Below are 19,545 nucleotides of genomic sequence, written 5' to 3' on the forward strand. Positions count from 1 at the left end.
GTGAAGAATTTACCTTGGCATGTCCCTTTTTCCTAATCATGTAACCGACGTGCGTTTTTGAGCACGGAGAATTGTCCAGGGATTTGTAGAAAGTTTCAGGAGATTAAATTGTACTCTAAGAAGTTTATTTTGAAAAGATTCGTATATAATTTACCGTAGTCTTGTAGCTAAGACAATTTGCTCTTTCAAAATAAAGTTTTTCTGTCGTGTTACTCTAAGTCAAGAAATGGCAAACGGAACAACACATCTTTCAAAGCGCACTCACCCTTGGCGCTGAGTCGGTTTCTGCCAACTCACTCTGGTCCATGCCCTGTACAGAGGAGTAGGGCAAAATCAATCAATGATTTATTTTGAAAAGGCATAGACACTCAGACAACAAAATCATCACACCCACCTCCCCAGGCCGCCGCTCCTCCGTTGCCCTTTGCAGCGCGAGGTCTGGTGGTGAGCGAGACCTCACAATTGACTGCTGGGAATGTTGTTGTTTTTCCTGTTGTAACCTGCTTAACTTACTCTCAGCTTCAGTCAATTTCTGCTGCACGCTAGCTAACTGGGCTCGATGTTCTCCTTCGATAACTTCAAGTTTTTCCTTCGAAGCGGAATAAAAATAATATTAGACAAGCAGTTCATCACCCGACATTAATTCCATCAAAAGCATCGTTTCGGATAAGCCTCTTCCGAGAAAATTATCGTACTAGACTCCTGATTAGACAGTTGAATTAAAAAAAAAAACGAACTTCTTGGAATTTCTACTAGAACTTCCAAACTTTCGCATGGAAAATAAAAGACCTCAACACAAAAAGACTTTCTTAAAACCACGGCATACCATCACCACAAAACCGCTTCATAGTACAATGTTCCTCTCTACTACAAGCTGACATTAGAATTGAGCTCTTAACCACCTAATAAAAATAGCACTTACAAGGTAGAGTAATCGTTATTGTGAATATGTCTCAGTTATCTTGACTGCTGGCTTGAAAAACCTAACCTGTCTATACAGGCTACCCTGGCTACCTTTGCTCTGCCGGCAGCACATGATAAGCAAAGTGTAATCTCGAGATTCCTCAGCAATACAATGTAGAGCACAACAAAGCATCGTGCGTTCGTAGTCTCAAACAATGTTATCAAAAAAAAAATCTCCGAAAAGTAATCGGCCAGAACACCACGAAACGGTAAGGCAGTACCACTAAGCGTTTGTCGTGCATACTAAATGTAAGTGAGCTTAAATTTAAAAATGTCAGAGTGCACGTCACGCCCGGTTTTCTTCTAAATCCTCTACACCCTAACATCAGCATGTATATTCTTCATACTGTTCTTTATAAATTGCCTAAGGTGCTTAGAAGGAGAATTTGTTTAACAATCGACAGCTTCTAAAGTTGGTGATCATTTCCTTTATTCTCGTGGCCTTAATAAGTAATTCAGGGGTGATATTGTGAGGAGAAACTAAATACTAGTCACTCTAAGGGATTCGGGGTTAAAACAAACCTTGAATGTGGCGGCGACAGACTCGTTCTGGAGGGTCATGTGTCTTATCGCAGCCAGATGCTCCTCGTTTGTGTTGCTTCGCTCAGACTTCAGCCGTTCAAACCTGTACGATTACGAAACGAAAAGAATAATCCGTTAACAACCACTGCTGGATGGTGCCACTCTAAACAAGTTGCATTACCCAGACCATAAAAAACGTTATTCATCAGTGTTCCGAACAGGGAAACACTTGCAGGTAAAGATAAGTTTTGTTTATCGCGAACATAGGACAGCAAAGATGTTTTAACTGTACTTCGCGATTCCCTTCTTTTTCTGGCTCCACTGAGCACTGTTTTTCAACTATAGTAAAATTTTGAAGTACTTTAGTATCACTTAATAAGGGCGTTAGCACTGGTTGTCAGACTGTCAGCCCCTAGTCGAGTTATAGGATTCTCTTGGGTCACAGGAATACCAACAAAGCCAAAGGAAAAGTAACAACTAAACTATCACTCGTGTGTTCCATGTGCTATGCACCACTGACCTATCTTTCCAATGGGCCTCTTTGTTATCGATATCTTGTATCAACTTGCTGTGTCGAGCCGTTAGTCGCTCGTGCTCGCCTTCCAGTTCGTCATATTCGCTTTGGAGCATACTATATTTGTCGCTTGAGGAGCAACAGGAAAAGTGAGCATGATCAGTTGAGTTTAAATAATCCAAACAGACGTAAAATGAAATAATGTGAGAGTCAAAAACATAACACATAGAATCAGGACTGCTGCATCTCTCCCTTACTTGGCTTCCTGCAACTTGCTTTTCAACTGTTCAATGCCTTGTTCTAAACGAGTCCTGAAAATCAAATGGGGAAAGTGAATTGAACTGAAAAATACTAGAATACTGAAAAAAAGATATTCATGTCAATATCTGTACAACTGCGCACCTACCCCTCCCCTGACCCAACATCAACCCTATCTTGTCATCAGTTGACTGTTGTTGGATTAGGGGAGGGGTAGGTGTGCTGTTGGTCATATATCATCATTAATCCAAACAAAGTTTGACACACACCTCTCAGAGTTCTCAAGTTCAGGAGGCTGGGGAGCAGGTTTGGTTTTCTGCTGTTTAAGGACACTGTGAACACGAGTCTGCAACGGAAAAACAAGAAAGCGTACCAAAACTTTAACTGCTGATAACAAAAAAAAATGAATAAAATTCTTCTTATTAAAAAAGAAGAACGTGGTTTTTTTCCTAATTACTCCACTCCGTGATTGGTCTAAAAACCTGCTAATCAAGGGCAAACTAAGGCTTTAGCCACTCGCGTTTTCCCGCGTTTCCAGTTCTGACCGGTTTTGCTTTTATCTACATCATCTCCTCATTTGCCATTGCAATCACTTTAGTTTTGATATTATGAAAAACATACACAAAAATTACGCATTCGCGCTTTCCTGCGCTCGGAGTTGTAGCTGATCCCTCGGGATATCTACCTCTCTTATCATCTCCCGTTGCAATTACTTTAGTTTTGACAATATGACAAATGCACGAACCAGCTGGTCACTCGCGTTTTCCTGTGCTCCGAGCAGTTTGCTCGTTTTTACTTGCACTTCTCATCGGCTTTTTGTGATATTTCAATTGTTCTGATCATCCGTTACAATTACTATTGTTTTATTTCAAACGACCACCGATCACAAGGCATTCGTAACTTCTCGATCAACTATGTCAACTACTTACCTTGTAACTTTCAAACTCAGCCCGCGTGGCTTCGTGGGCCAGTTTGGAACTCTCCCACTCTGCTTTCACTTTGGACAATTTACCTTCCAAAGTTTCCACAGCTCGCCTGTTGCTATCCGTTGAAGAACGAAGCTGTGGAAAAAAATAACATTGATTTCTGAGCTTATTTGACGAGCAAATTATGGTTTAAATTTTATGTTTTTCTACCTGTTTTCACTTCCTGTTTACTAACAATTTCTGTTCTTCTTTACCTTTAAAAGGTACACTTACTTGCTCTTGGTAGCTTTGGCTTTCGGCCGTAAGAGAGGACAATTCAACCTGTAAAATCACGCAAATTAAAAACGATAATACATTAAATATATAATGCACTATATATATATATATATATATCATGTACTATATATCACTCGCAAAAAGTAAGCCGGATTCACTCCATCTCCAAATACAGAAAATTCCATAACTTTCCCAGCCCTTTTCGAGGACTTTTCTGATTTTTAACATGATCTACAACCAAGAAATTGCTTCCAAAATAGTATGGTGACACTCATGAAATGAATCGGTTTTTTTTTTTCAGATGTTCTCAAAAATACCATATTTACTCATTTTCAATTCCAACAATTACTGTAATCAAATTCCCTGACTTTCTTGGCCAGGAAAATGATACTATTTAATTCCAGGACCTTTTGGATGTTCCACGAACCCCGACACATGAATTGCTTAAATCTTTTACCAAAGTGAAATTCACGTAGTTTTTAACCTTGTATTGCTCTGCCTCCTGAGTGGCGGATTCCAACTGTCCTTTCAATTGTGACTCAATCACCTCTTGTTCTACAATCTACAATTTAAAGGTTACAATTGGTGAACTCATTTAAAGTGTGCGAATGTTGCCTATGCTGTCTATACCTGGAATTTATTACAATAAGCTGTGTCACGCAAGGCAGCGTCACGTCACATTATTCAGGAATAAGTAACGCTACACCAGGTCGTGCTAATGTCTGTAGGTAGGGGTAATCGCACATTAAAAAAATCGTTTCCTTTGTTGGAAAACCAGCAGATTTAAGAGGAAACTAGGAGAGACGTTCAAGAAAAGTATATTTTAACGTCAACTAGCATTATCATACCATTACTACCTTGCCCTGCATTTTTAATCAAAACTTCCTTTTTCGGGGGAACGGGGAGGGGAGAGGGCTTATTTAAGAGGGGGTTGGGGGCTCCTTGGCAGCTCGAAGCGCTACAAGGGAACCTTATTGGAAACAAGGCGTTCGACCGAGCGTTCACGAAAAGTAGGAACAAGGGAACAAAATGAGATCCTCTCCTAGGCCTTAGGAAGTACTCGCACCTGCTTTTTGGCCTCTGCAAGCTCTTTCTTCGTTTTCACCAGCATGCCTTTCATTTTCAGGGCTCTCTCCTCGGCTTGTTGCCGTTGATTGTCGACCATGTCTGCAACCAACACAAAAGTTCATTGATATGAAGTGGTGAAGAATCTCACGCTATGACGGAGCATTAAGACAGCGAGCGGAAGAGGGAAGACAAGGTCAAATCTAGCCAAGCAAATAACTTAACCCTTTCCTCGCAAAAGTGATTAACATGAAACTTCTCCCTATAATATGCATACATTAACCGGCAGAGAGGTAGTGAGAATTGTAGAACGTATCAGGTAAAATTTACTATCGTGATCTAACACCAGATTTTCATAACTTATTTACGAGGAAATGTGTAGCAGCTATAGGGGAGACTTAACAATCAGATCTTGGAAGTTAAAAGATTAAGGTGTCTTGGAATGGCGTGTTTCAGCTAGCTGTTCATCTAAATCAGTTTTTTTTCCTTTCACTCACCGATCTGAGTTTTAAAGTCATCTGCTCTTTTATCCACTCGAGAAACTTCCTCCAGTGAATCTTGTAAAGCCTTTTCTTTTTCGGAGAGTTTGTTCTGCAGCGCTTCCAGGGATTTCTGATAGTCCTCCATCTCTAAGCTCATCAGGCTGCTCTGGTTGGCTTCCTGCATTTTTTAACAAAAAATAGTTCAGGAATAAACGAGGGAAACCTGACTCTACAACTCAGTAATCCTAGGGAAGGCAAACCAATGAATTAATTTGTAGAATTATAGAAATAATAATATATGTATACTAGTATAGACATATAAAGCTAACAATCGGCGACAAAATTGTTGACACATTGACGTTTTCAATCCCCTAACTTTTCAAATTATCTCTTTTGCCCTTGTTAACTTAACCTATTCACCACCACCCCTCCTCCCAAAAACAATATTGTATCGTGATTCCATGAACTTTTAGCAACATATATTGAATACATACAGCAACATTGAATAGGGGAAGGGGGTTTAGTTGATGATTTGAGTGCGATATAAACAGGAATGTTATTCTACACATAAATAGGACTCTTCAAACATGAAGTGTCAACTCATTTTGACGTTGATTATTGAAATGACCTATCTCACCATAGACTTTTTTATTTCACCGGTTACGCATCGTAGCGCAGAATCCAAAGGTTTGCAATTTAATTTATTATGGAGGCTCTGGTCTTTTCCTTTGTCCCAAGCTCTTGACCAAAAGAATAACATCTTTCTGTTGTTCTACTACCGAGTTCAAAATGTACTTTCTGCTAATTACAATTAAATCCTTTTTGTTTCTTCAGGTAACTTAGAAATATAGGGATGTTGAGAAGAGATTCGAAACTTATTTTGCCTTCGGCTTTTGTCTTATATTAGGTGAAAATTTTCGATATTTTCATGTTGATTAAGTACTTTTTTCCTATCCCTTTGTTCCTTGTAGTTTCCTAGATATCTCAGGAACATGTTACTTATTAACCCCTTAACTCCCATGAGTGACCAAAATAGAATTCTCCTTACAACATCAATACAATATCAAGAAGACAAGTGATGAGAATAAAGAAAAATTATAATTGGGGGATCATTAGTTGATCCAATGCCAAATTCTCCAAACTAACATCACAAGAACTATATGACAGACAGTAAGGAGAATTACTAAAGGTTAATATTCACACAACTTCACACCTTTTCTGCAGCCTCCAATTGTCGTTTAGTTGTTTCCAGTTGATTTTTTGTCTCCTCGTGCCGTCTCCGTTCTTCTGTTAAACCTTCATCAGTATTTTCCAATTTATTTAAAAGCTGGAAACAACAAATATACAAAGTGGTATAGCACAAAACAGTGAAATTCAGTTTACACGCATTGCGTACCTATTTCGATTACCTTATGCAGAGACCTGACAATCAAAACACTTTTAAAATTAAACAAACCTCTGAGTTCTCTTTATTGATTTGTTCCAACTCCTTGGAGGCATTACTGAGCTTCTTTTCGAGGTCAGAAATTTCTTGCTTACTTTTACTGCTATCAGTCTTTAACAACTGCGGGGGAGAAATGGACAAGATTATATGAATGCGCTGATACTAGCACTCGCTATAAGCTTACAGATTTCCAACCAATCGGATAACAAAAAGAATACACGGTCACGGGTCGATCAACAAAATCATAATTACCTCAGCTTCTCTAAGACACTCCTGGATTTGAGTGTTAAGCTTTTCTTGTTCTGCTTTGGAATCGGTACGTTCCCTCTCCACAACCTGCAAAATTGACAACCAAATTTTACCCATAATTCGAAAAGTGAGAAGGCTAAAGATCCCGTGAAACACTCCCGAAAAGAACTCACCTTAAGCAGCGATTCATAATTTTTGTTCAAACTTTCATTCTCAGCTGACAGTTTTTCGGCCTCTAAGCGAACATTAGCCAGTTCTTGCACAACCTGCGTCATGTGATCGGATGAGCCGGCCGTCCTGTATTTAAGTTGACAACGTATCAATAAATGTTGTCTTCTTTGGGCTCAAATTTTCACATTAACCCTTTAAACCCTAGGAGAGACCAGCATCTAATTTCTCCTCACCGTAATACAACTGAATCATTCATTAAGACCATGAGAATAAAGGAAATGATCGCCAACCTAAGAAGCTTTGATCATTAAACAAATTCTCCTTGTCAGTACCAAAGGAAAGGTAAAGAGAAGACTATGGAGAATAACGATGATGATGTTAGGATGTACAGGGTTAAGCATTGCACAATAGTCCATTTTTTATTGCTAATGTTAACGAGCTTTTTCCGAAGCAGAGTTGGTGGAAAAGCTCGAAGCTACTCGGAAAATTATCGGCAAGACAATTTTGTTGCATCAGGGGAGTAGGTGGCGGAAATTGGCATAAAACATAAAGGAATTACGTTACTTAGAACCTCAGAGGTGACGGAACGGGATTCCTCTTGACAACATAAGTATATTCGATCCATTACGAGATATTTGTTTGATTTTAAAACAAAATTCTCAGAACTAAACGTACGTAAGTTAAATAAAAAGGGTTCAACGCTGTACAAAGTCTGGGAATTGCTGATTTAAGCTAGCTTTGACTCTCTCTCTCGAAAAACTGCACTTATCAGCTCGCGATTTTGGTAATGAAGTTTTTGACACTTCGATACATAGACTGTTCTGAAGACAAACGAGAATTGAGGATGGGTCCACTTACTTGGATTTTTCTGTTTCCAGTTCCTCTTGAACTTTCGTTAGCTGGGTTTGCAGTTCCTGAAATGCAAGTTGCGTAACAACAAGTCAATCATTTCGAATATACCAATCATCGAATTAGGGACCGGTCATTGTTCATCGCCCGGGGGGAGGGGGGAGGGGGGAGTCGGGGAATTTTGGTTGTGTTACATTATCTCCCTCGCCCTATGGTTCTGTAAGGTTCTTATGATCCCTCATTGGCAGTTCATTGGCAGTCAGTTTTCTAATGTTCCCCTTAATACTTTGTTCACGACGACTGGTCCCCCTCTGTTTTCCTGAAAATTATGTGACCCAATTCTCTCCCTCTCCCCAGTCCAAAAAGTAAAGACTGGCTTTAAATAATTCATATTTAAGGTAGATAAAAGACACGGTTCTCTGGCTATAAAATTTTTTGACCAAAGAAAAGCCTCTTAACTTAAATAATGACATAATACTGGTTTCTCTTCTATTTTTCGTGTTTACCTGATACTCGTTAGTTTGCTTGAGCGTTTCTTCTTGCTGCTCAACAAACTTGGCGTTCAACGTCTGCGCGTCTTCTTTCAGATCTTCTATTGTGGAGGTCAGTTCGTCTTTTTCGTCCTTCCACTAAACGAACGGAAAAAGAAAAAAAAAACATCAACAAACACGTGGTTGTTGAGCTAACCCTTTCCACCTTAACATCAGTATGTATATGCTCCAGACTGTTCTCCATGCATTTCCTTAAATGACGAAAAGGAGAAGATGTTTAACGATCAAGAGCTTCTGAAGTTGGTGATGTCTTTACCTTATTGTCGTTACTTTAATGTTTGATTCAAGAATGAAATTGGATGGAAAAATCATGTGCGTTTTCACCCTTAGGGGTCTGAGGGTGAATCTCGCCTGACTTTGCTCGACTGATTTCAAGGATGACAAGATGTTGACGCAGTTAATGATAATAAGATAATAATAAGCGATAAGCGAGAGAAAAAGTGGAATTTTCTGTCTGCTACTAGAAAGCGAATGTAAAATAAAACTGCGCTGAGATCCAAACCTGCTTCTTGTAATTCTCCAGTTCTTTTTTGGCTTTGATGGCGACTTGCTTCAGTTTGTTCAACTTATCATCTTTTTCCTTACTCTCGTGCGCTAGTGTTTCTACAAAACAAAGAAGAATTACAAAGCTGGGCATTGACCTAAAAAATAAACTGTACCACAAAATTTGCCCCAAATTAAGCCATGAGTTTTCCGTACGATTGCTCGAATCGTCTGGATACTCTCAGAAAGTTTGCAAGCAATCGGAACGATTACGGATGGCCCGAACGATCGGTACGTCCGAAATCATCCGGATAGAACTTTGTTCACAAACATGGTTAACATATAACCGCCCCATTGAGAACAACTTTCAATTGAGTGTCTAAAGTAATGCGGGATTGCTTTGCTTTCACTTAACTTCGCTATGTGATCGGTCCAGAAAACTCGCACCATCTTCTCAACCAATAAGGTGCAAACTAAAAACCATCGCGACTTGATCATCCCCGTTTTCCCGCGCTTCAAGTAGTTTGCTTGTTTTCATTTTGCTTTCTCACTGGCTGATGATAATATAAATCTTGTTCTGATTGGTCGCTGCGATCACTTTGGTATTATTTTTTTGACACTCAGTTGAAAACTTCTCTGGTCTCAATCTTCCTGCATAAGGCAATCAAGATGATCCAGTTGATTATATGGATATCAAGCTTTGATAACATACCACGAGCCTCTACGGTGGTTTTTAATTCCTTCTGAAGTTCTTCTATCCTATTCGTAACCTGACACGCCTCTTCAGCTCCAGATTCCATCTCGCTGCTCATGCGCGCAATGGCGCTTTGCACCTTCTCGACTTCAGTTTGCTTCTCGCTCAGTTGAACCTGAAGATTTTTTATTTCCAAAGCCTTCCCTTCGAGTTCTGCATTCAATGTCTGAACACTAGACTCAAGGGACAAGATTTTGCTCGTACTTTCCTCATTGACCATTTGATATTTCTGAATTTCTCCCTCTCTCCGATCAATTGTTTCATTTTTAACGCTAAGTTCATTTTCAAGTTCGCTTATTTTCAACAGCTGTGTTTCCAGTTTTGATTCCACATCAGCAAGGCAATGCTCTTTTTCCTCGATCAACGATTTCAATCGTTGCAATTCCTCCTCCTTTAGCAGAAATTCTTTATCTACAGAAGCAGTTTGCTTTTCAAATGCATCCATCTTTTTCTTAAACTTTCTCTCAATCTCCTCCTTTGAGGAAAGATTTTCGTTGAGAAATTCGATCTTCTCACACAACTCTTTCTTTTCTGACCTAAGTTTCTCGCTTTCTTGTTCCCTTTCCAAAACGGATTGCGTGAGTTTCTCGTTGCACTCCTGCAATGCCCTGATTTCGTTATCCTTGGAAGCGGTTTTTTCGTTAAAATCCATAAGATTATTCTCTTGCATCTGCAAATCTTGTTTAAGAGCAACAATCGTTTCATTATTCAGTTGACAAGTCTTCTCAACGTCCACTTTCTCCTCTTTGTTTGAAATGATCTGTTCTTCCAACGAACTTACTTTCAACCTCAAATCCTCTTCGACTCGTAAATGTTCTTGTAATTTCAGCTCGTATTCATTTTTATCCTTCTCTTTATCCTGCAAACTCGATTCGAGATTTTTTACCTGCAATTTCAAACTTTGCACCTCTTCAGAAAGTGTAACATTCAATTCCTTAGAGCCCGCTAATTCCATGGTAGTTTGTTCGAGTTTTGCATTCAAACTGTCAACAAACTCTTGGAAATTCTCCAACTCTTTTTCCTTCCTACTGAGATTTTCCCTGCAGTCATTGATTTCCGTCTCCTTCGACTGAAGGCTTTCGTTCAGTTCCTCAAAACTTGAATTAAGAGCCACAAATTCCTCCGTTTGTTTTGCTAATCCTTCACTGCATTTCTTCCGCTCTTCCAGTTCGTTATTTAATCCCTTTACTTTTTCTTGTGATTTCTGTAAGTTCTGCTTTAGCTGTTTCACAGCCTTCACAGCTTTCTTAAACTCTTCTTCTTTGCTTCCGAGTTTCTCTGAAACACTGCGGAAACTTTCGTTAACAGCTTCCAACTCATTCTTGTTTTGGTCGAGACTCGTTGATAACTCTACTATCTGGGCATCTTTCTCCTGTAAAGTATTATTCAATTTTTCGATGGTTGTGGCTAGAGCTTCCTTTTCGCTGTTTAGCTTTTGTATCTTCTCACTAAGTTCTCCAACAGACTCACCCATGGTCTCCTTTTCCAGATTAAAATCATTCAATCGCAATTTCAACTCTGTAAGTTCGTTATCCTTCAAAGCAAGCGTTTCTCTCAGTGCGCTAACTTCTGGGTTGAGTTTTTCCAATTCTTTTTTATTTTCTTCGAGTTCACATAAAGCCTCAGTTAGTTCGCTCCCTTTTTCTTCAAAAGACGTGTTCAGTGTGTGGACAGTTTCCTTCAAGTTTTGATTATCCTACAAAGGGAAAAAGATCAATTTTAATTAACAATTGGTTCATATGTCAGCGTGCATTCATCGAGATATGAAGCACGCGGGGAGTTTGGAGAGCACGAAAGATGCGTAAGAGTTGCTCGAGGCGTAGCTGACGTCACGTGCGTGCACAATAGGAATATGAAGCACGCTCGCGCAATTGAATTTGATTAGACAAAGTTACTAGCTATGTTATAAAACTCTCTGAGTCAGGACAAAAATCTATAGTGTAAAGAAATTTGTTTTCGAAGGCTAAATAAGCTTGGATTTTAACAGATGCTGCTGCGAATACCTCATTAACCCTTTACATCCCCTTACACTAATATCTACATTCTCAATACTCTTCTGTCTAAATTTGCTTTGGTACTGACAGGGAGAATTTGTCTAACAATCAAAGCATTTTACGATGGCCATGATTTTCTTTATTCTCATGATCTTGGGGAATGATTTAGCAGTGTAACTGAAATGAGAAATTAAAGGCGGGTAACTCTTGGAATTTAAAGAGTTTAACTCTATACTTACCAAGAGCATGACATGTCAAAACGTTGTTCAATTCTAATCACATATACTGAAGTTCTAGTCTGTTCAAAACTACCTATTTTAGACGATAACCTTAACCGCAAGCAGAAAAATGTAAATGGCGTAGAACAATGAAAATGTGGATCGTTTTCGTCACGTAACCCTTCAAGAGTGCGTGACATAGGACAATGTTGTGTGACTCACCTGCTGTAATCCGCTGTTGATTTCTTGTAGCTCAGAAAGCTGCTGGTAATGGAGCGATTCTGTGGACAATTGACCTGACTGTATTTCAGCTAATCTTCCTGATAAATCCTGAAAATCCAAGAGAAAAAAAAGCCTCTTAAAAGTCTTAACAATTTTGACCTTTAGTTTTCATTACACCAAACTACCTTTTGTTGATTTGTTTTCCAGACGAAGTATCACGCAACAGACGAAAAGGAAAAACAAATAAAAATTCAAAGGATTTATCGTAAACTCTTTAACGTATTTCCAACACAAAAACGATGGATAAAACGTAGAGGATAAGGAAAGACAAGGACAAGAAAATTCTACTTCCGGTGGCTGCAAAAGTATGAAGATTTTGGAAACGAAAGAAGCTGAAAGCTGAAGGCATTTGTTATATCTTTAAAGAAATATTTCGTTATCAATCATAGAACCAAACTAACATGGTTCTTTACGAAAAACCAAACCATGCGGGAAGAAAACAAATTGACAGGGAGAGAGAAACTTTGAGGATACAGAGGATTGAGGCAGATAGAAAATAAAGAAAATTTAACCACTCTGATTTTAAAGCAGACGTGATAAGTGAAATGGCTTAGTAGACTTGGGAAAACTTGGGAAAACACGAAAACTTGTTGCGAATCGACATAAAAATAAAGTATATGCTGTTGCTGAAACAACAATACAAAGCAAAATGTGTCATGAAGTGAAAGTCCAGTGATCTGAGTATAAATTCATTTTCAATGTACCTTGTGTTCCTTCGACAGCGCGTCGAATTGTACGTGAAGATCCTCCAACTCTTCGTGTACTCGTTCAATGTAATCGTTCAACTCCTGCAATAAAATAAACATCGTGTTATGACCAGCTTTGTAAGGAAAAACAGAGGCATGTCAACAAAGGTTGTTTGAAGACATTTCGTGAAGTAGAAATATACAAAAACCTGAGAACGAAAAACTGTTTGCAATCAAACAACAGCAAGGGAAAGAGAAATTGTGGGTTTAGAAGAATAAACCTCAAGCGTCGGATAAACACGACCCTGTTTGCTGGTGACGAGGAAAAATATTTACATTTCCGTACAGGTATGAATAACCAAGGCAGACAAAAAACAACAGCTACAGCCGCAAATTAAGGAGTAGGGCCTCGCAGTATGTGGTCTTCGTGATCACAAGACAAAAATACGATCTTCTAACATAACGATGTCAACGAAACTGGATCAGTGCGTAGGATTCTTCTTTATCGCTTTAAAAATCTAGTCAAGCAATGGTGTTAAATTACAGACCAGCGTGATATAGTTCCACTGAATATCAAATGCACAGGCCTCCACAAACGACTGTCAATAATGTTAAGAAAATATGATAAAAAAGTTGTTCTTCGTTTTGTTACGTGCGCGGATCACGAAAATAATCCGAGTCCCACCAAACGATCGAACCCCAAACCTTCGGATATTACGGTTCAGTACTATTCCGAAATTAAATTCTAGGTGTAATTCTGAATAATCCTTGCAGAAACAAAGGGGAAGGTAAATTTGACACTGATTAAAATCACTCTTGATGGCTTCGTGGCAGTGGCAAAGGGTACATTGAACATACTAAAAACTTGCTGTACGAAATACTGTACAACGTACCCGAAAAACTGAAAACAAGAAGTACCTTGGAACCTTCTCTTTCAATAAAATTTAGTTTGTTTCAGAGAAATTTTTCACCATACAATGACCACACTCGCAAAAAAATAAAGAGCGTGACAGTAGATAATTTGATATGCTCGAATAAATTATGTGTGATTGACAGTTCACTACCAATTCATCAGTCACGAAATCCAGTTAAAAAATTGTTCCCCCATATCTAGTTTACATCTATACCTTCTTCTCTCTCAATTCATCGTTGTATTTAGCTTGTAGATCGTCTTGCGTTCTAAAGAGCTCTTCAATCTCCGTTTCTTGAAGCTGAAAAGAGGAAAAAGAAAGGTTACGAAGATTGGCCGATGCAAATGTTTGACGTGGCGCGGCGCAAGTTTATCAAAAAAACATCTGTAAAGTATAGTTTCAACAACAAAGAATTGAGATTATCGATAATAAAAGCTGTAAAAAGAATTGGGAATAATATCACAATATATTATCTGAATGCTGATATCATAAAAATAAACCTCGAAAAATCGATCACACGTACGACTTCAAAATTTATGTTACTTTTAAATTTCAGGAAGAGACGCAAACAGCTTTAATGAATAAACAATCTGAATTTACTTCGCCGAAGGCTGGACTAATCCTCACAATCATAGCAATCTGTTAATGGAATGATTAAAGGAAAGCGTAACGCTAAATAAGTAACAGACGAATGTCAGTAAATACGTTGCAAGCGAATTCAAGTAAACGATCACAACAAGTTTAAGAATAACTCTCACGTGTGCAAAATCATCCAAACAATGGACATACCTTTACGAGAAGAAACGAAACACGCTCGAAATAATGCGCAAAGTTGTCAAAGAATAAAATTTTTCGCGAGTAACTTTACTGCCACACGATTTGAATTAGATGTCTTGAACAAATAACGATATGCAAATTTCTACGTTAGACTTTTTTGTTTCCCGTTTGTCTTTCAAAACTCCAACGCGACGGGATGTATAAATTACCGCCGGGAAAAAATAAAGTATAAACTAGGGATGAATATTGTATGATGCGTTGTAATTTGTGAGCCAAAACAAGGCGAAATACGCAAACATAAACATTTAGCATCGCTTCTGGTCTAGCCACGCAGTAACAGTGAGTTAGACCTTAGTCTCGTGGTGAAATATCACATCTGCACGCTTTAACAGAATCAAATCGATGAAAAAACAAATATACAAGTTAGGCAAAATCCACCTCTTCCAAAAATCAGTCGTCACAATCTTCTAAAAAAGGACACTATGTTTCTCACATTGTATAAACATAACCGTTGCTAAGTAAGCCTTCATAAAAAACGCCGCAGGTACCTGTAGTTGTGGCAGTTTTAATTCACGCTAAAAAAGGAAGGCTTTCACTTCAAACTGAAAGCGATCAAAGTAGGATTTTATCACAGCATCAGTATATTTTCAAGCAAAGATGTGATGAAAGGAAAGTAAAATATTTTGAAAAACATTTCAGCTATATTGTTTAATAACAACTCGTAATGAAACAACTTTCATTTGACCTGCGGATGAAAATCAAGCAAAGAATTGATCATCGCAGGTGAGCTGCAATTTCTTTAGCAGAAAAGACGGCTGAAAAAATTCAATCTTTGATGGGATTCAAACTCGTGTCTCCCCGATAGTAATTTGGCGCTTCTACGAACTGACTTGTAGCCGCACGAAGACACATTTTAAAGGGTTCTTCTGTCACTTAGAGGAACTTAATAAAAAATCTTAATGAAACATATTTCATTTGTGGGTCACTGCCAATGTACCTCAGATGGTAGTAGCGTAGTGATACTGTAAGGAGAGGTTACAACGGGGGTTAAAGGGGTAAAAAAGTTGCTCTAGAATTTATAACATGGGTACTTACAGATTTCTCGTCATTTGCCGCCTTCAACTCCTTTGAAAGTTGTTGAGTTTTGCTCTCTAACTCTTGAATTACTCGCCGTGAATCCTGCAATGAAACAACACAACACGGATGTCAACAACCCAGATGAATTCTCACGTTAGAGGTCAAAACCAAAAACAAAGAGGGAGCAAAGAGTGTTGGAGATAATTTAACTACAGAACTACCGTTTTCCTCACTTGCGTTTTTCAGGCTAACAGTGGAAAGCACAAGGCAAGCGCGAAGGGCGAGCCGCGCACGAGACGAGGCGCTCTACGTCTCGCGCGCGACTCGTTCAAGCTCTCGCACGTTACTCGTCCCTGAAGCTTTCCTCTACTTGCCTAAAGTGTAACACATTACTTCTGTTTTCCAGAAAAAACGCGCGTAACAAACCTCTAACTTGGCATTAAGTTTTGTATGTTGTTCTTCGGTCAGTTTCAAAGATTGCTGTAGTTGTTCCTTGTCATTCTTAGCAAAATCCACCTGCCGACGCAGGTCCTAATAGAGAGAAAGAAATGATACTGGTTATACCTCGACGAGTAATGATATTTTGCAGCTCTGTAAACACCATCACAAAATTTACCCAAAAGATCCCATCGAACAACTATGCAACTGCTGCCGAGCGAACGAGTCAACAGCAGAGCAACCTAATCTGTGATAAGCGCGAGAAATACTTCGCTTTAAAAAAAAAAACGTTTGCCGCTCGTTTGGCAGTTCAGTAGTTCGAAAAAGTTCGCGGGAAAAGTTCTCGAGACAACCGACGATTGGTTAATTTTTGCGGTCGAATGAACGGGTGTCCTAAATTCGCTTTGATTGGTCGGCAAATGCCTCCTCATTCAATCAAAAACATTCTTGTATAATAACTACGGAAGCTTACATGACTGCTATACATTAAAAGAAATCAAAGAAAAAAATCAAGTACAACCTTGACACTTAAATTTGCTCATATCATATATGGTTACCAAGAAAAAATAAGCCAAAAAAAAAACAATTGAATCGTTACCCAGCACCAAGAGAAGGTTACACTTCTACTCACACCAGAACTGAAGTAAGCAAAAACCCTTATTTTAAACAGCAAAAGAACCCCAAAAGTGAATGTTAGCAAAGTAAAAGAAAGAGTGCCGTAACAGGAAAGAGATGTTGGCAAATATTATGAAAGGAGGCTTAAAAGAAAAAACGTCGCAGTAACGAAATATAATTACAAATGGTAAAACGATCACGGTATCGTGAATTTTTGCAGAGAGAAGGAAACACTGATACAAAAAGCCATGTCTTGACGTAAATGAATGAATGAATGACGATGAAAAAAATAATTTTTGAGGTAAATGTGTTGCAGAAATAATAAAAAAGCAATGAATTTTCATAAGAAAATTTTCGTTGGACTCTGACATGAGTGTGTGAAGCACAAACTGGCGCTTGTTAGCAGCAGATTAAATGAAAACAGAAATTACCGTTAGTTTATTCGAGCGAGAAGCTAGCGCTAAACAGAACGTTGCATGAGGCCAAGATATATTTTTATGTCACAGCCCTCTTGAATTCCTTAGGATTTATGTGTGTTGAAATCTTTCGCTCACACACAACCTTAACGATTCAAAATGGCTGCCATTGCATCAATAACTTCCCAGAAGAAGCGATGAAAAGCCCAGAATGAGCTGTAGCACGCATGCGTTGGTTAAAAAGACCAGTACCGTAGTCATGCACTGCTCCTGGATAAAGTTGTCTTGAAGAGCAATCAGTTCGGACAGAAGAATACCCTTTTCTTCAGAGACAGACGATAGTTGAGTAGAAAACCCCTGAAAAACGGTATTCAGTGTGGCGTCACTAATAAGTCTGTCAATCAAACACGGGCCGGGGTGATTATCAGTGCGTGCGCACTGATCATCCTCGACCCCAGTGCCCAGTGTCTCATGCTCGTCCTTAGTATATGCTCTGGGAAAATTTCCCCACGTTTCAAAAGAGAAACCAGTCGTTCATTCGTGCTCATGTCAGAGTCCTCTACTTTGCGCTTGAGTCAAAGACCGATGACAACAAAGGAAAATCTCTCAAAGAGACCACGATAACTCAAAGAAATTATTTCAAGGGCAGGTAAACGAAAAAGTTCAAGTCGCAATTTGTTTTGTATATGAATGGTCGAGAAAGTGGCACTGACTGGTTTTCTAGACCAATCACTGAGCGCTAAGGTAAGGTGAATACAACTGAAACTTTATTTCCCTTCTCCTCCATTCTAGTTTCTTTTACTCACACCTCTATCAACAAACCTTTTCCATAACTCAAACTCAGGAAGCCAGGTTTAGTTTTGATATTAGAAAGACGTTTAACACAGCTTGGGAGCAGGTCCTCATTAATAGCGCTGCAGGACACGCATTTCTCCGCCCTTGGGAAGACTTGAAACGAGTGGGGGAGGGGTTTGCCAGCATTTGACCCTTTGTGCTGCGACCTTTCGCAAGCTTGCGCTGCTCAATGCCTCAGATTTTCCTGCAGGCGAAGAAACGTTTTAACCGAAGCGCTTAATCTCAGAGCCTGCTTCCAGGCTACGTTGAAGATCGCGTAAGTAGAAAGAAAAGTTGGAAAAATTATATCTCTTGTAAAGAGAAAAAATTAGACTTGATTTTTCATTTGAACTTTTCCCTGAGCACTTCTCTTTTCCATAGAGCACGTAAGACACAGAAGGGCTCTGGGGCCGAGAGTGTGCTCGTGGTCCTAGATGAGAGTGAACACGCATGCGTTGTAAGAGAAGAACGACGACAGTCATGGAGGATTGTTAAAGCTAGATTAGTCATTTCAAGCTGATCAGCAGCAGCGCATCTTAGGTCAACAGACATTTAAACAATTTTTATTGATTGACAGTTCTTGGAATTATTATACCATAGAACTGGCTGATTTTTCATAGACGTTGCATGCACTAAATGATCGCATTAGTCAGAGGGACTGTGTGTAGTGGGTTCTAAGGCATATTTCAGACGTGCAACAGTTACAGGGTCACTCTGGTCCGGGCTTCTGTTGGAATCTACTAAATTTACACACTCACAGACCATCAAAGCGCAAAATATGAATTAATATCAGACCAAGACGATAAGTTTCAAACAATTCCAGCGCAGCCGGGTACCTCATAGAAGTGGTAAGCACTCGAGGTAAGGTGTTTTGCTAACAGACATGTATGGTAAAGCTGCGGAAATCTCTGGTATGACTGTGACCAGGGATGTGTGTTATAAATGTGTTATTCGGCGGTTTAACTGGTTGACTCTGTAGTATGGCGGAGAGACTGTACAGGCAATATCAATGTATCAAAGTGTGGCGGATGAAAATGTTTAGCAGCTAGAGGGGAGAATTAACTGTCAGATCTTGGAGATTAAAGGGCTAAACTTCCCTCAGAGTTATGAAAATTATACCCTTCATTGGACAGAAGAGAATCAACTTTACCTCTTGAGCTTCTTCTGCATTTTGCAATTCACTTCGTAGCTTCTTATTGTGGCTTTCAAGGGATATATTTTCCTCTGACAAAGCCGTCAACTGGTTCTCTAAATCCTGCGTAAAAAATCATGGCTTTCAGCTCAAACTCACAGACGAAACAATTTACTGTCGTTAGCAAGGCCATGGACAATATTTTTACCTTGAGGCTTCCTTCAGCTTTCGTCAGCTTCTCTTGCGCGACAATGATGCTCTCTTCCAGTGCTTCTTTTTCCTTCGATGCAGTCTCAAGTTTTTCAGTTAAATCCTACAACCAAACAGAAACAAATCTCAGTCTGGAGGCAGTAGTTGCTTTTCACACAAGATACGGCCACACTAGATAATAAAAGCCGTTACCTAGCAGTGGAGGCAAGGGATAATGGGTTTTATCCACGCTTAATGCACACATTTATTTTCCAACAGATCAGAATGGAGCGAGTAAGTGACTGAGTGACTGAATTTTAGGTCCATACTTTAACCTCATAGCATGACAGACGTCATACCATGAGGTAAAAAAGTACTCTTCCTATGACGTCTGAAGTCCCTGATCGGTGTAGTAATTCTGATTGACAGCTACTCGGTTTTACATTCCCACGAAAGTGATAACCAATCA

At 39.2% G+C, this 19,545-nt stretch overlaps 1 protein-coding gene across 4 annotated transcripts in view; it reads right to left on the bottom strand.

The window, feature by feature from the left end:
- The window catches only part of LOC131793123 (GRIP and coiled-coil domain-containing protein 2), a 45,620-nt gene that overhangs the window by 3,563 nt on the left and 22,512 nt on the right, over nucleotides 1–19,545 (bottom strand). For 3 of the 4 annotated variants that reach the window (XM_066168182.1, XM_066168181.1, XM_066168180.1), the window contains 27 exons: nucleotides 19,096–19,200; nucleotides 18,906–19,010; nucleotides 17,174–17,278; nucleotides 15,879–15,983; nucleotides 15,471–15,554; nucleotides 13,815–13,898; nucleotides 12,706–12,789; nucleotides 11,942–12,049; nucleotides 9,466–11,203; nucleotides 8,773–8,873; nucleotides 8,226–8,348; nucleotides 7,729–7,784; nucleotides 6,873–6,996; nucleotides 6,703–6,786; nucleotides 6,463–6,570; nucleotides 6,220–6,333; nucleotides 5,022–5,184; nucleotides 4,526–4,626; nucleotides 3,944–4,021; nucleotides 3,457–3,504; nucleotides 3,187–3,318; nucleotides 2,527–2,603; nucleotides 2,257–2,310; nucleotides 2,006–2,128; nucleotides 1,486–1,588; nucleotides 395–589; nucleotides 266–310 (listed from right to left, as the gene is read on the bottom strand). In XM_066168182.1, the coding sequence (XP_066024279.1) occupies nucleotides 266–310; nucleotides 395–589; nucleotides 1,486–1,588; nucleotides 2,006–2,128; nucleotides 2,257–2,310; nucleotides 2,527–2,603; nucleotides 3,187–3,318; nucleotides 3,457–3,504; nucleotides 3,944–4,021; nucleotides 4,526–4,626; nucleotides 5,022–5,184; nucleotides 6,220–6,333; nucleotides 6,463–6,570; nucleotides 6,703–6,786; nucleotides 6,873–6,996; nucleotides 7,729–7,784; nucleotides 8,226–8,348; nucleotides 8,773–8,873; nucleotides 9,466–11,203; nucleotides 11,942–12,049; nucleotides 12,706–12,789; nucleotides 13,815–13,898; nucleotides 15,471–15,554; nucleotides 15,879–15,983; nucleotides 17,174–17,278; nucleotides 18,906–19,010; nucleotides 19,096–19,200 (4,347 nt within the window). The remainder of the gene's footprint in view (nucleotides 1–265; nucleotides 311–394; nucleotides 590–1,485; nucleotides 1,589–2,005; nucleotides 2,129–2,256; nucleotides 2,311–2,526; nucleotides 2,604–3,186; nucleotides 3,319–3,456; nucleotides 3,505–3,943; nucleotides 4,022–4,525; nucleotides 4,627–5,021; nucleotides 5,185–6,219; nucleotides 6,334–6,462; nucleotides 6,571–6,702; nucleotides 6,787–6,872; nucleotides 6,997–7,728; nucleotides 7,785–8,225; nucleotides 8,349–8,772; nucleotides 8,874–9,465; nucleotides 11,204–11,941; nucleotides 12,050–12,705; nucleotides 12,790–13,814; nucleotides 13,899–15,470; nucleotides 15,555–15,878; nucleotides 15,984–17,173; nucleotides 17,279–18,905; nucleotides 19,011–19,095; nucleotides 19,201–19,545) is intronic. The other variant, XM_059110523.2, reaches the window with a different exon arrangement.

Source organism: Pocillopora verrucosa, chromosome 6 (assembly GCF_036669915.1).
Source record: "Pocillopora verrucosa isolate sample1 chromosome 6, ASM3666991v2, whole genome shotgun sequence".
Classification (NCBI taxonomy): Eukaryota; Metazoa; Cnidaria; class Anthozoa; order Scleractinia; family Pocilloporidae; genus Pocillopora; species Pocillopora verrucosa.